Consider the following 16,336-nt stretch of genomic DNA (forward strand, 5'->3'; position numbering starts at 1 on the left):
AATGGTGCTGGGGGATCTGGTGAGAGGCACCACAGCCCCCCTCCTCATTACACTCTCACCTCCATTCAAAAGTGGTGCCAGCCAGCAAATCTCCAAACACACAACAGGCACGGGCATTTTACACCTCATCCAAGCCACTTCCTGAGATGCTACAACCATTAAACAAAAACCCCCCAACAAAACAAAACAAACAAACAAACAAAAAAAAAACACAAAAAAAAGATGCTTCCAAGCTTTCATGCTTCCATTGCAATATTTTGTGGGCATGTTTGTTGTCTTCTTGCTATCAACTCATGATCTCTCCACAAGCTTTCCTGCGTTGTGGCAACATGTCTCCCCTTTTCCCCCTCCACAAACCACCTGCCTCCAAGACATTAATCCTCTTCCCAGCATCTTTGGCTTCAAACCACCTAATCTAGCTTGAATGCACAGTGCACAGGTTTTGTGTAGAGCTGGCAAAAAAACCCCCTGCCTCCATAGAAAATGTACACTCGTTCCTTCAACACCCTTATTATTAATTGCTATAAAACTTATTTTATTCATCATTTGTTATGCCTCAAAATTGGATGGGAAAAAAATTCAAATTAAGTGAAGTGAAAAGATTTCAGAGATGGTACAGAAGGCTCCTGAAGGAGCTGAAGAAAACTCTCCGGAGACTGGGAACGCAGCGCTAACCCAACCTGAAAGAAAGAAGATCTTAAGACAAAGAAATCTTGCTAAATTGATCCTTTAATTATAACATTAGTCGTTTCTTTCAAAGGCTTAGTGCAAGAGCTGGGGGTGGGGGGCAGAAAAGACTTAAAGGGAGAAAAGACTTAACATCACCAGGATGAGTGGAAGCAATTAGAAGGATTTAAATTAGTCTCTTGTTTGGTACAAGGCAGATGGATTTCATTTTTCTTGCCATCATGCTCAATGTCTTGCTCCGCCATCAACTTCCAGAGAGGTCTTCTCCTTGGCAGGCCCAAGGACCCAGCCATCCCAGGTCGGGCAGCATCCCCTTCCATGCTGTGCCCACTCAACTATTGCTGCGGACCGCGAACACCGATGATTATAGCAGCTTTGTCGCCCTGGAAACAGGCTGGAAGTACGAGACTGGAAGGGGGAAAGGAGTCTACTGGCCCTCAGCAGGAGGACAGATGCTGCAATGAATGGAGGAGGGTGATTGCAAACCAGATTTCCTCTGCAGGGGCTGGGGAATAGGAGATGGAAAAGAGTCAAAACACAGCCTGTCTGGTATGAGAAACTCCACATGAGTCCTCAGCATTAGACCTCTAAGCATGGCTTATTTGTCATCTTCACTCTCTCACCTCCTTGCTCCCAGCAACAAGCTAGACATTAGCCATCTTCTTGCCAGGAGGGGCAAAGCGGGCCGGACCCCTGCAGTGGCTAGGACAGGACCAGTGGTGAGCTGTGGTCATTACTGGGATGGCATTACTGCCACAGCAGCACCGTATGTGCCACAGGCAGCAGGGATGGGGCAGCATAGCTCTCACTGCATCTCTGCTGCTCTGGAGATGCAGCCCGAACGCACAGATCCAAATTGTTTTACACAAGGAACAGCTGAAAAAGAAAAAAAAAAAACAAAACACCACCACCACCACCCAAACAAACAAAAAACCCAACACATTTCACAAAGAAGAGAGAGCAAACCTTTGCAAATCTCCAGCATGGGGCACATGCACCTTCTGTATCCCCCTGCGTCAGAGCTGACCGACCGCAGGGCACTGCCTGCAATGGGTGGTCAGCTGCAAGGTGGTGGGGGTCCCGTCCGCCCCCACCCCTCCTGCAGCACGTGATTCCCTCTCTGCACTACAGCGGTTCTCCCTGGCAAGGGGCACAGAGCTGCAGGACACCCTGCCCCACCGCAGCAGGGTGCTGGAGGACACCAGCCTCAGGCCACAGGACGGCTGCAGGCAACACTTGATATGAGTCTCAGCATCTTCCCGAGCTCCCAAATCCGCCAGCTGCCACGTGGCAGAAAACAGGGTATTTCAGCTGATGCTCCATCCTCGCTCGCTCCCACTGACTCTCTTCTGCCAGGATTATTTTGGTAGCTTGTGTAGCTTTAAAAGCTGAGCAGTCACATCTCCTTGGGCTTCATACCTGCTCTCAAAGAGGAACGGGGCCAATTTTTTTCTTCTTTCCTGCTTTCAGTTAGAATTAATTGATCCATAATTGCACCCATGGAGGGGGAAAGTTAATAGACACAGTAATAAATGCCAAAGCCCCAGAAGAACTGGCTCTCCAAGCCCCTGTCTGGAGTGACTCCATCTCCTCTTAATAGCGTTGCATGCAATTCCAGTGCATGTGTGCGTGTTAGTATTTAGAGAGAAAAATCGAGGAGCCTTGGTATGATGGAAATAATTTCTTTTCCTCTCCCACATACTTTGTGCTTAGGAGCAGATGGATCCAGGCTGTTTACATCACGGAGGTCATGCCTCAGCTTAACAGTTGGGGAACTGACTGTTGGGAGAGATGCACATCACAACCAGAAGATTGCTAAATCTGGGCTCCAGCAAACTTCTGATGGTGGCAAGTTAAACATACAAATGTCCTCCTGCAGCCTCTTCACATTCAGGACCTGTCTCGGGTGTTTGATTGTTTCCCCAAAGAAAACCACTGCCAAGGCAAAGTGAGGGCAGCAAGGCAGCTCTGCAGCAGCTTGTGAGCGTGGACTTCGAGAAGGCTGGAAATCCTGAGTGGACCTCATTATCCACCAGCGCAGATGGTGCAGTTTGCAAGTAACGTGGGTCCAGGTTTCTGCAAGCGGGCTACCAGGGCTTGCTGCACCCCAAGTTAACAAAGCGATGGTGATTTCAGCTAGCTGGGCAGGCTGCCTTCTTCCCCCAGAGCAGTGCCGTAATACCAGGGAAAGGTCTCCGTCGCATGGAGTTGTTTCCATGGAGCTCATCCCCAAAGTGACCTTCTCCTCCCGGCTCAGCCCAGCCGCAGGGCGTGCAGGGGGGTCCAGCCAGACCCTGCCTGCTCATCCAGCTTCGAGGATGGGAGATGGAAAGATCACCCTTTTGCTCCCACAGCAGAGCCAGGTGCTCTCTTCCAGCACAAGAGGATTGCAAGAAGTGTTAAAAACAACAAAAACTAATGAAGCAAAGTGAGGAACGAAGCCCTTCTTATTGCACTCAAGGACATACATTGTTTGCATGCAGAAGTACCTTCTCCCGCCCCGCGTTGCACCCCTTTGTGGCTCTGGCAGCAGCTTTGGCAAGAGGATGCTCCACCACCAAGATACTGCATTGACCAAGCCACAGAGGATGTCTGTGGCTGTGGCCAGGCGGGAGGGCAAGTGTGGTGGCCTTGCCATCAGGTGGCAGAGCCCAGCTCTCCACCTCCACTCACCTCGCTCAGCCCTCCGGGGAGCTGAGCAGTCGTGCTTTTCCCTAGATATCTGGCACGCCACTAGAGCATCTCCATTGCCAATTAGGCCACCCACCTACTTGCATCCTTCCCCAATACAAACCCTATTAGCAATAAACAAACAGTCGAAATGCCAGCCGGCGCCTGCAAAGAGCCCTAGAAAACTGCATCCCATTCAGTGGGCATGGAAACAGCTGTCTCATGCAGTCCTGGTGCATGGGCTGGGCATCCCACCAGCCACCCTGTGGTCCTCCTGCCAGTGGCTGGCTTGCAGGCCAGAGCAGTGCTACCATGTCCCCAGGCTGCTCTCAGCATCACGCCAGCACCAAAAGCCTCAGTATCCACACAACACACTACATCGGCACGATTCAACACTGCAATAAGGGTGCTACTGCAGCTGCCTAGCCCCAGGCTTCCTAACTTTCCTTCTCTGGGCTTTTGTAGGAAAGCTCCTGCTGGATGCTGACACCCAGCTGGACTTTTCTGCATGTGTCATTAGAAATGCGAAAGCCATCCAGCACTGCTTGGACATCTTCATCCTCCATAGAAGCTCCCTCCCTGCAAGGCAGTGTGAACCCCTTCTCACAGCCTGTCCCCAGAGCCCCTGGCCTCAGTCAGACTCCAGACTGGGAGCTGGGGAAATTCAACCCACCAACAGACCCTGAAGCCCAGCCTGCCACTCCAGAAGTACTCCTGAAACCACCACCATCACATCTGAACTCATGGAGACACTTAGGACAGCAATAGAGATGACCAGGGCCAGTCTCCACATAGATCCCTGCATCAAAGGGCTTTCCAGCTGGCCAAACCAGTGCTACGGTGGCACTAGTGATGGGCAATTAGGAAAAAAATGACCTGCTGCTGGGCACGGGGTCTCCATTGCCACCTATGGCAAGGGCAGAGGAGCCCACGTCCCCCTCCCAGTGCAGGAGGGGGCATGCTCTCCCCCTGCACCAACCCCTGCCAGGTGGAGGATGTGCTGATGCAACCACAGTTCATTGCCATGGAGACAAGAAACATTTTTCTCTCCAAACCCAGCTTAATGACTTGGATTAAAACCTCCTTTCCCCTGGGAAGAGCAGAAAAGGGACAGATGCACTGTCCCTACGTCCCTGGCTTGCTCACGTGCGCTCCAGGCACCCCTACCCTCCCCAGCGTGCATCCCCACTGGCACCAGGCACATCCTCCTGGCCACAGCCAGCACAGCATGGAGGAACCCCACATCACTGCCCCAAAAACATCCCAAGCCCACCACACTCCATCTGTCAGCAAATGTGTACCCCACTACAAACACATTCTGGACTTAAACAAATTTCCATAAGCACACACACACCCCCGAAGTCTCTCCCCTCCAGCAGGTCCCAAGTAGCCAGATTGACACCGATCATTTCTTGCAAGTGACCAAACCCACGAGCTCTTCAGCAAGGTGAAACAAGAAAGTATCTTCAAGCTCCTTTCCTGGCTTCCCAGGGAGCAACGGAGCTAAGCAGACCTGGGGAGCGATCCCTTGCTGTGGGGCAGGCAGGCACAGAGGGGACAGGGGGAACCAGCTACTGGGGTCGTGGGGGACATTGCAGTACCAGGGGCCAACCTCAGGGCTCAGAGCCATGTGAGAGGCATGGCCTGGAAGGGAAGAACAGCATCTTGCTTACCCCGACAGCACTCCCAGGACAAGGTTGAGGACAAAGAAGGATCCAATGATGATGAGAGGGATGAAGTACAGCCAGTTCCAGGTGGCTCCTAAGGCATCATTGGTCTGGAGGGGAAAGAAAAAACGTGTGTGATACTATCTTCAACACCAGCACCCGGGGCAGAGGGAGGGTGCATCCCTCCAGGCTGACCACACCAGGCTCCTCAGGGTGGCGTGGCCATGCCTGCCAAGCCTTGATGGGCACCAGGCGCTGCCTGGGCAGGCATGCCTGCATGGGAGCTCCCAGCCAGCCTGGTGCCCCTCAGCATCCTGCCCCAGCCACGCTCTCCTCCAGTGTCTCCAGCCCATGTCAGGCAGGACCACTCTTCTCTGCCTCCCCCTACCATCCCTGCAGGGATGCAGGGGCTGTAAGACAGTGGTATAGTCAGAGACGGAGGGCCCTGCAGCCTGAAATTGGGGTGCTGAGGGCACAGGGGCACCCTGAGCCTGCCTCCCCCAGCCACTTGATTCAGTGCTTCCCTTTGCATCCCACTGAGACAGGGCAAAGCAGCCCCGCAGCAGCGGTGCCTGTCGAGCACAGCTCAGGTTAAGAGGGAAAGATTTATAAGGTGCCTTAGGGCCAGTGAAGCTGGCAGCTAAAGGAGAGGCAGATGATGCTTGTCCTTCCATGCACAGCGGGAAAGGGGCTGGTGCAGACAAGCCCCACACCTTCAAGTAGGCGTTTTGCTGATGGCATCATACTAACACCTTGCAGACACCCTCCTGCCCTGGGTGCTTTACCCCAACCCCCAGAAGCTGAGAGCAGAGGGGAGCTCTAACTGCAGGGCGAAGCCCAACAGCTAGAAAGGCAGCTGGCAAGCCCTGCTCAATACCTCCAGACATTTATTCACTGAGGCTTTTAATAAAGCAGTGCCCCTCTGTACCTTGCAGCTGCTTCCCAGGCCCCATTTGTCCTCCGGTGTCAGGCACGACACACATGACGCCGGGCTGGAGGGTGATGCAGCAGAACGTGACTGTCTGGGGGAGGTGGTATCAATCTTGTTGCAATGAAAGACTCTTTCTCTTTTCTCTCTCTTCCCCCTTCTCCCCGTGCTAATTAAGCCCTCATCTTCATCTGAGTCATTGGCACCACATCTCCCGGTCAGCCAGTGCAGGAGCCGAGATGAGGCTCTGCGAGGGGAGAAGCACACCTCTGAGGGGGAGAGAAAGCCACTGTGCTGGAGTCTTCCTCCAGTGACCGAGGCACCAGCAGGAACCTCAGCTGGGTGTCCCCACCACCCTGACACCGAGCCCAAGGCAGGAAGGGTGATGCCGGTACATCCCACTGCAGGGACAGACCACAGCACCAGGAGGGGAATGCTGTGGGCAGAGCCCCCAGTGCCAAGGAGCACCTGGCACACAGCAGCAATAAGGGCTTTGAGGAAAACATCTGGAAAGACTCACTGCCCTCCTCCTCTAGCACTAGTGCCTTCCTCTAGCACTGGGGAAACCATGCGTATCTTCTCAAGGTCTTGCACTTTTGAGAGCCCTGGTCCACCGCAAGTCCCTTTCCTCAGGGCCACAGAGGAAGCGAGTCCAGGGAGGTGGGAGCGATGCGTGGGAATTGCATACAGCCAGAGCTCATTGCCCCCCTGCACAGACACCCAGGCCACCATGCTCTGCTCTAACAGCACTATTTGCCATGGCATTAGTCTTCAAGGCATCACGCACTCCTCCGCCCAAACTCAGCTGGGCTTCAGCTCCCTGCCAAGATGCCATTGGGGACCTGCCACCCATGCCAGGATTGCTTGCCTTTAAAACTGGCTCCTGCCCAAAAAACACAGGCTTTCCACAAGGTCCTTGGCACAGGGGATGCACAACAGATGAGCTCCTTTCCTACAGGTGAACAAGGTATCTTTCTTCAGGGCTGGGCCATTGCCATCCCTTCTTTGGCCTTCTCTCCAGCAATGCTCAGCGGGAGATGGGGATGAGATGATGGAGCAGAGGGCAATTTCCCCAGGGATGTCAGCCAGCAATACCCACAGCAGCACCCAGACCACCTCTTTCCACTCCATTTTGTGAGCCTGGCAGAGCTGGTGGCACTGAGGACCTGCAGCCTGGAAACCCGAGGCAGGGGCTTGGCAGGACCCCGATGGGACAGGCTGTCTGCGACCCCAACCTCTATGTGCATTTGGGTACCCAGCTCCCACAGGGGTGGAGGTAAAGGGGATTAGAGAGATTTTAGGGGGGGCTGGGTGTTACATGCCCAGCACCACTAGCAGCCAGCAGCTCCAGGAGGGGCACTGCTGCGGTAGCGGAGGGGATGGGGAGCTGTGGTCATGGACCCCACATACCCAAGGACACACCACTGGCCATGGTAAGCTCAGGGATGGTCCCAGCCACCCAGGCTGATGCCAGCAGCCTCAAGAACAGTACTGCCCTGAGTGGCCACACTGGTCCTGCTGGCTGGTGCCAGCTTTGCTAGGATCCCCCAACCCCTGTTTCCTAGGGCACATCCCAACATTCCCTACAAAACCAGGAGCTGGTGATGCTTATCCAGGATGCAGTGGCTCCAGCTCATTATCTGGTACCTGCTTAGCCACTCTGACTGCCAAAACTTGGCCTTTTATTTCCCAAGGAGCTGAAGAGTTGCTCGAATACCTTTGCAGCATGCAGGCTGCGAAGGTCCCAGCCAGGGGGGACAAGGGGGCTTGTTTGGGAAACACGAGGGGCTTGGCATTTCAGACACTGCATCTTCCACTGCTTCTCTAGCCCATGGCGGAGAGCATGACCACAAAGCATCCAGTGCAGCAGGACATCAGCACACAGAAGAGCACGTGTGCACACACACACACACACAGAAGTGGATGTACCCCATCTCGCCACTCCCAAAGCTGAAGTAAGTCTGCCCAGAAACAAAAGGAACTGCCACGCGTCCTGGCAGCCCTGATGCTCTGACACACACCGTGCTCCCCAGCTGGAGCCTAGGGAGTTTGTCTGCAGGGAGGATGTAGATTGCCAGGGTCTCACGGAGTTGCTGAGTCCAGACGCCCTCACGTCACTCAATCTCCTCCAGATTTTGTCAACTTTACCTTAAAACCTCACTATTCCCACTGGAAGGCTCTCAAGCAGATGATGTAATGGCCGCTCGAATTTTCAGCCTAAATTTATTAGTGGTTATTTTATATACCACTCCATTCTTTTGCCAGCATTGGCCTTTGGCTGAAATAGCTCTTCTTCTTCCTATTTCCCATCCTGATGTATTTATAGATAGCAATCATGGACATCCCCAGCCTCTGCTTTGCTAGCCAAACCGCACGCAAGCAATTCTGATGGGTCCCACTCCATCCCTGCATGGTGCTACCAAGACTTTGCCACACTGGCTGCAAAGCCCCCTCCTCCTCCCGGGCACCACTGGCCTGCGGTCACCCATGCATCCCCTCCTCCTCCTGCCCAATGAGCAGACCTGGGCTCCTAGAAGATATCTTCATTGTTCCTCAACAAACAACAGCTTTCCATTTCTCCCTGCATCCCACATCTCTCCAGTCCTCAAACTCCTCCAGCCCAGTGTGGCAGCCTCTGTCCCCCCAGCTCGGGGAAGCCAGGCGATGCTGGAAGCAGGAAAGCCTGTGACTCATCCCTGAGGAGCCCCACCGGTCACCACCAGCCACTATGTCCCCTCAACAGCACCTCGTGCCATCCTGATGCTGCTCGCTTCCCTGCCAGCCTGACAGAGCTCCTCTTCTCCTTCCCCTCTTCTCCACTTCATCAACACTTTCCCATAGCAAAAGCTTTACTACAAAGAGTAGCTCTACGCTTTTCCAGGTCTCTGATGCCAGGTTAGCCCGGAGTGACCTACCTTTGGCAAACCCATGATTCATTTTCCTCTTCTGCCTTCCAAATCTGTTCCGAAATGGCATGCAATTGAGGTCAGGCTTACAGTCCTATTCCTGCCTGCCTTACTTTTTTTCCCCTCCTCCCCCCGCTTTTAAATATAGGCATTGCATTCGCTATTCTCCAGTCAGATGGTGCCTCCCCCAACTCGATGGAGTTGTTAAAAATACTTGTTACCAGACCTGCCATTTCATGTGCCAGCTCCCTCCAAGCACGGGGAGGGAGAAGCCATCCCGAGCGCTGGGCTGATGGGCGTGATGGTCTCAACACTTGGCTTCCACATCAGCTGCGCTCGTGGCCATGTCCTCATTCCCACTATCCAGGCTTTTGTTGCCTCTGCCTTTGTGTTCACCAAAAGCCCGGGTGAAATATCCATCCATACCCAAATCTCCCCAGCCGTCACTTCACTGTGCCTTGCTCCCATCTGGAGGTGGGGAACCGCTCACCGCCCCTTTGAGCATCCTTCCTGAGGCCTGTGTCAACATGACTTTTGGTGGCTCCCATAGCACTTCCCAACTTCTTTGGCATTGAGATGCAGTTGTCTTGACCGAGCAGCCCCTTTTCCCATCCTTTTGGGGCATCATTTGTTCCTAATATTCCACCATAGGCAGTGGTTCATCACCTTCATCCACTGTGCCTTCCCATAAGTTTTTTCCCCTTTGCTGAAGGTACTAGGAGGTCATCACGTGCAGAAGTTAGGGTAGACACAGGGGGTTTAATCCCCAAATTGCACAAATGCTGTAACTCCTTTAATGAAGAAATTCCTGGCTCCTGCCCCTGGCTCCTGGTACAGCAGACCAGGTCCTGCCACTCACCCAAGCCCTTTGGGAAACGAAGGAGCTGCCTGATGCCTGATCTTTGCTGCTTCTTCCCTTCCTTTTAAGACACCCACCTTCTCATTATTCACCCCCCAGCCTAACCCCCCCCCCTAAACTCTACCCCAGCCACCAGACCAAGAAACACATTTGCTACTGCCTTCAGGCATAGCCCAGACACCGACACAACCAACATGAGCTTGTCAGTGAAGACTGAAGAGCCACAGCTTGCCCAAGGACTATGCACCCAAGGGTGCTTCCCGTGCCAAGGCATTGGTGGAGACTCCCAGCCAGAGCTGAACCACCACACTCACACCTCGGACATGACCCATCCTGCTGCCAGCAAAGCCTCCAGGTCTATAAATGACACCACCAAGGTGTGGGAGCAGGACTCTTATGGGGTAACGAAGCCAGCACAGCAGGTCCCCAGCCAGCGAAGAAGCCCCCGCCAGCTCCCCGCTTCTCAACCCCCAGCACAAGGTTATTCTTTTGGCAGCTCTTGTGTTGGGGTTTTTTTTAGGGTTTTTTTAGGGGTTTTTTGGTTTTGTTTTGTTGGGGTTTTTATTGTTTTGTTTCGGGTTTTTTTTTTTTTTTTTACAAAGGGCGGGAAAAGGCACAGGGAGCTGCAAAAGCAGGTCTCACTCAGGGGGCCAGATATCTAAAGAAACCTAAATATATACCCAAGTCGAATGCAAAGCACAAGCTCGCAGCCCACACGTACCCTCCCTCGGGCTGCGCTCGCATGGGAAACTTTAGGATTTCTTTGCTATAGGGGAAGGGGGCGGGGAAACAAAAAAACCCCACAGTCTCTCCTAGCTAAAAATAAACAGAGAGCATGTTCTGCCTGTGCAAGGTGCCTTTAACGGCCACTCATTGCCCACCAGCTTGGGCAGCGGGACTGGGGACGGATGCTGTGGGCACCCAGCTCATTTGGAGAGCAGCAGGACATGGGGAGCTGCTGGATTTCACACACAGAGATCCACCCTTGTTGGTTCCCCAGTGTCTAGTAATAGGGCTGGGCTCCCACTTCAGGCTTTCCCTGGAAAGGAAGGGAGCTTTCTGCCCCTTCCCAGCAGGAGATGTTCTGGAGACCTCCACATCCAGCTTGGTCAGCATCAACAGCACACAGTGATGCCCCGTAGGCACTCAGGTTCCTCCTCAAAATTTGTCTGCATTAGGAGAGAGCTTCTGTGGTTTCTGTTTAAATTTGGACCAGAACAGCACATCATTAGATCAGGGTAATATACACCCACAAATGTAACAAACTGGCCGTGACGTGCTCAGGGGCTACGGCAGCACTGTGCTGCGGGGTTGAGGGGAGGATCCATAGGACCTCCAGGAGCACGGGTGGCCCTGTCCCACTCTCCTCAAGGTCCTCTTCTAGCGATCTCCCACCCCGCAGGGAGCTCCCAGGGACCTGTGGCTTCGCTTGCATTGCAGGCAGGCTTTAACAGGCAGGGATGGGGTGACCAAACCATCCCAACCACCGCAGCTGGGCAGGAGAGGTCTGTCTGTGCCCCCTGGCTGCAGTCCTAGCAAGGGGATTTGGGGATGATGTGGAAAGCCAGGATCTCAGAAGGCTTTGCCCTGGGTACCATGCCTGCCTTCCCCAGCACTTCCCAGGGGCTTGCTGCCTAGCACAGGGACAGAGCAGACCTGCTGGGACAGCAGGTGCAAAACCACCACAGCTTCCATGATTTGCCCGCCAAATCCTTGGCTCAGCAATTCCCGATGAACTTTGCCTGGTGATGACGCCCACCGTGCCCCTGCCACAGCTGATGGTATCCCCACCACCACCACCCCTGCGGCACCCGACCTGCTCCTCCCTGCAAACCACAGCTGCAGCGGGCTGATAAACACATGCAGGCCAGCAGCAACAGCCTCAAAATCTCCAGCAAAAAGGAGGAGAAAAAAAAACCCAAAACCCCAAACAAACCAAAACCCCACCTTACAGCAGATTCCCTGGCCTAACTAGTTCCCTCAAGTCCTTGACACCCGCTGCTGCTCTCCCCAGCGCACCACCAGATCTCTTTCTTTCCTTTATTAGCAGTAATTTGATCTGCTGCATGCAGGGCCATGCTTCACTCCTGCCAGCCCTGCCTGGTATCCATCAGCGACCCCGGCACTGGACAAGATCTGAATGAAAATGCTTTGCTTTGCCAAATCAGGTTAATAAGGAAATTGGTACATTTCCTTTGCAGGGCCAGGGCTGGCCCACGGTGGGACACATCCTGCCACAGCCGTGCATCAGGGTCTCCAGGCAGGGTGGGCACCTCCTGCCCCATGCCCTGCCTGTCACTGGCCGTGGGGTGCTGAGGGCAGGCAGCAGTCCCTGCAGAGGGGTGCAGGATGCTCTGCAAAGCCCACAGCACACGGGCATGCTTGTGTCAGGCATGGGGGGAAGTGGGAAAACAGGGAAAAATCCAATATATTTCAATTTTCTGTTTTCTAAATGGAATGCAAAAAATGCATTGCTAGAAGCGTTGCTAAAAATCAGGTGTTTTCAAAACATTTGAAATAGGTGTTGAGACCAATTTTTGTTCTGTTCTCCTGTATTTCATTGAGAAATTGCACCTAGATGTCCCAGCATCCACCTGCAGACCCTGTCTTCACGCGTGCCTGTGCCCCCTCCTCCTTTCACCCCCAGCCATCCCTCCCTGCGACCCCTCAGCCGCTCCCACCTCTGCTCCCAAACCCCCACCTTCTCCCTGCCCGGACCCCTCCTGCACCTTCCCCAGCCTCAGATGAGGGCACCCCCCTCAGTGCCCATAGGCAGGATGAACTTTTCCTGATGAAATATTTGCAAAGCTCTGCAGCCTTCATTAGACATGGCGCTCGGCTAAAGCAGCACCAGTGTTCCCAGTCCAGATCCTCAGCATCAGGCTCAGACACGTGCCAGCTGCTGCCTCTCCGGCAGGACCTGGAGCCTGCACGCTGCACTGGGGCACGGTTTTCATGGGATCAGCTTTGGGGCTGGTTTTCAGTGGAGCTCGGTGATTGCCAGGCTGGATTCCCTGCTTTGTTTTGAGCATGCAGCCAGCCCAGACAGGCAGCTCAGGGCCCGTGATATGTTTCCTGCCGTGGTAAGGGGGGTTGGAACTTTAAGGTCCCTTCCAACCCAAGCCATTCTATGATTCCTAGATGCAGGAACATCCCCAGCTCCAGCTGCAATGCTCTGGGGCAACAGACCTACACGTAACCTTGCTCAAGGTCCCCAGCTCACCCCAATACCCCTGACAAGCCCAGCTGGATGCACATCAGCACATGCACCAACATAGATGCATGGAAACAGCTTTACAAAGCCTCATTGGCACCATTTCCAGCACCAAACCCTCTAATGAAATTACAGGTCCGGAGCTTAACGAAGATGAGCAATGCAGGGCCAAGCAGCACCGAGACCCTCCCATCACCTCCTCTCCTTGAGTCTGGAGTTGTTGGGCATTGCCGGAGCATCGGTGCCTCTGCCAGCCCCTGGGTCCCCCCATTCCTGCCAGCAGACGGACTTTCCCGTGCGGGCAGGAAGGAGGGTGTGGGCAGGGAGCTTTTGACAGAACATGCCTGCAAAGCTGGGGATCCAGCAGACAGTTTGTTTCTTGCTGTGTCATTTCAGCGCACACAGGCAGAGGGAAAAGGGGGGGAAAAATTCAAAAAAATATGCAGGAACATTTGGCAAGCCAGCGAGGGTCTGACTTTGCTGAGTGCAGAGAAAGAGCCGTTTCTTCCAAAGGGAGAAGAGGGTAAAGCAGGCTGGCTGCCGCTCACACGCCTGTTGGGGATGAGCTCCAGCACCCATGGCTGGCAGCACGCGAGCTGCCAGCTCGGGCACCAGCAGGAGCCATTTGGGGAAAAACAGCTCGTTCCATGAAGTTTGGAAGGTTTTAAACCTTCGGGCTGGAATTTGAAGTCTCCTCTCTGAAGCCCTGATAACTCAACTGCATTTTAAACGCTCGGTGTTTAATGCTTCAGAGGAAGAAGCAGGAAGGGGCTCTGTCCTGCGGTGCCACGTGTGCCAGGGACTTTCTGGCAGCCCCCCATGTCCCCCCGCCCAGCACACAGCACACCCCGCTTCGCCCTCACGGCTAGGAGCCGCCAGGAATAGCTGCAGAGGCATTAAGATCTGTGCTTGCTACTGAGCTGCTAAGAGCACAGGGTGCTGATTAAATTTTCATACCTCCCTGACAGGATATTTTGTGTGTGTTGTGTTTTAATTTAAAACACATAAGGAGGAACTCCTTTTCCCTTTGCAAGTGTTCCAGCTTGAGAGCCTGGCATCATCCCAGGGCACAGAGGGCTAAAAAGCCAAGTGGTTCCCCTCTTGCACCATCCCTCTCATCTCTTCCTCCTCTCCCCAGAGATCATCTCTAGCCAGCGCTGCTCCTTGCTGGGAGCCACCACACTCCCAGCTTCACCCTGCACAGTGCCCAAAGGAGTAGCAGGGCAGGCTCAGCCCCTGGCTGTGGGACCACCGTGCTGAGCTCCTCCAGTGTTCTCTGCCCATCACTGTGGTGTCAGGGCAAGTGCTTTTTATGGGGGGATCTTTGCCCTGCCAGCCCTCACTGCAGAGTCCCTACAACCCTCAGCACATGGCTGGCACTGCTGCAGCTCTTGCCCTGGAATCGGGGACCCCAGGGGACTGGCACCAATGTCCAGAGGAGCTACAGCAGCTCTGGGAAGCGCTGGAGCTCAGGAAGGCTTCCCAGCTCATCTCAGGTCTGAGCAAACTCCTCTCTTGTTGAATCAATTTCACTGGCCCCTGGCTGCCCCACATAAAGCCAGGCACTGCCCTCATTCTCTGAAAGGCAACAGGAGATACCCACCAAGACCTGCGTGATGCTCAGGTCCCGCTCACACTGTTCACACATAGGTGCTTAAGGGAGAGCAGCTGAGTGCTGAGCATCCCAAGGGATGGCTGTGACACACCAAGAAGAACTTATGCCAACAAGAAATGAACAATTTTATACACACACCCAGAGAAGAGTAATTGTTTTGCAACAGATCCCTGCTCTGATCCCCTCCAAGGCCGCTTGACTAGTGCAGCTGGGGACCTGGCAGGGAGCAAGGCAGCCAAGCTTTGCACCCATCTCCAATCCTCGTGCTCCAGCACAGCCAGTGATTTAACACACCTCCCTTTCCCAACACCCCGAATCAGGGCTGCCTGAACAGTCCTCATTTCATCAAGGATGGATATTTCACCACATTTGAAAACCAGGCTCCAGCAGAAGATCTCAGGTTTGGAGCTTCACAGTTGAAACCAGCCCAAGCCAACTTTTGAAAACCCAGCTCCGCACCCAGCAGCATGAAACCCCGATCTCTGCACATGGTGAGATTCTTCTCAGCCCTTTAGCACCCCACATTTAGAGGAGATCCCAAACCCCAGGGCCACACTGGGCTCCTGCAGGGCGTCCTCCCCTTGCACCCTCCTGGCCACAGCACCTCGGGCGTGCTAGCAGCATGTGGCGGTTGAGTCACACTTGCTGCGAAGCTCCTTCCTTGCAGCAGCTTTTGCAGAGCCTCTGCTGCCGGGCTCGGCATGCACGGCTTGCGCTTCACACCTAGCAAGCACGTTTGCAACTGCCTGGCTGTTTGCAGGCGGCTGTTAAGTTTTGCAGGGGGCTACAAGACCTGCACATCCCATCTCCCCTGAGGCTGTGGCACACAGATCTGCCCACAGCCACTGCATTTTAGTAGGTATTTTGGAAGCTGCTGAGGACTCGATACTCTTTTCCCCAGCAAACGCTCTCCTTCTGATGCACCAAGGTACTCCTCCAGCACCCAGAAGGCTCCCAGCACTAGCCCTGGCATCACCTGATGCTCTCTGTACCTTTTTGCCCTCCTGCTTCCCTATAGTCCCGATTCTGCCACAAAAGGCCTTTTGGGTTTACAGCAAGCAACTGCAGCCAGCTAGCTCCCGTTACACCTTGCAATGCATTTTTAATTAGTAGCATGAATGCTCTTCCAGTGCTGCTTTAACGCATGTGCTTAGGAGGCAAATGTTTTTACCCATCGCTGCCAATAGCCATGGCCCTGTGCAAAGTCAGCTTGGCTCTTTGCATGGCCCAGCTGCAGGTTGGTTATCACTGCCGTGCAGGCACTCCCCATCTGCAGGTTGCTTCAACTCTCAGAAATTTACTGAAGCCACAACATGAGGATCCAGAGTTCAACCTGACAGCCAGATCCAGGCAGAGAAACACTTTCCCCATGCAGCAGGCTCTGGTTCTGTGCACCGGCCCTGCTGTACCTTTGAAGTGCTCAGTCTCTCTCCCAGGGCGAGCAGAGGGTGCCCAGGGCCACAGCCACACATGTGCCCATGCTTGTACTCGTGGCCCCTTGCAACCATATGCAACCTCAGCAACCACTTGCAACCACAACCACTTGTACCTCGCAGCAGCCTCAGACCCTGCAAGCAGTGCCAGCAGGAGCCGCAGACAGCCCTGGCTCCCCTGCCTGCATCTGTCCATCTTTGTGTTGCTCCCACAGCTATAAACAGCTTTCTCCATGCACTTGTGTCGTCATTTGTCCCACACTAACCTAATGTTAATGCCCAGCTGGGGGCTGGGGCTCCTGCGCTGCATGGCTGGCGTTGCCGGCTCCGGAGAGCCAAGAGCAGTGCTCGGGGCAA

General features: G+C 54.2%; 1 protein-coding gene across 4 annotated transcripts in view; it reads right to left on the reverse strand.

Annotated features, from left to right (window-relative positions):
• CACNA1E (calcium voltage-gated channel subunit alpha1 E) overlaps nucleotides 1-16,336 on the reverse strand; it is a 166,608-nt gene that overhangs the window by 57,312 nt on the left and 92,960 nt on the right. For all 4 annotated transcript variants that reach the window (XM_056355657.1, XM_056355654.1, XM_056355653.1 and 1 more), the window contains exon 9: nucleotides 5,031-5,134. In XM_056355657.1, the coding sequence (XP_056211632.1) occupies nucleotides 5,031-5,134 (104 nt within the window). The remainder of the gene's footprint in view (nucleotides 1-5,030; nucleotides 5,135-16,336) is intronic.

Source organism: Falco biarmicus, chromosome 11, assembly GCF_023638135.1.
Source record: "Falco biarmicus isolate bFalBia1 chromosome 11, bFalBia1.pri, whole genome shotgun sequence".
NCBI classification, from domain to species: domain Eukaryota; kingdom Metazoa; phylum Chordata; class Aves; order Falconiformes; family Falconidae; genus Falco; species Falco biarmicus.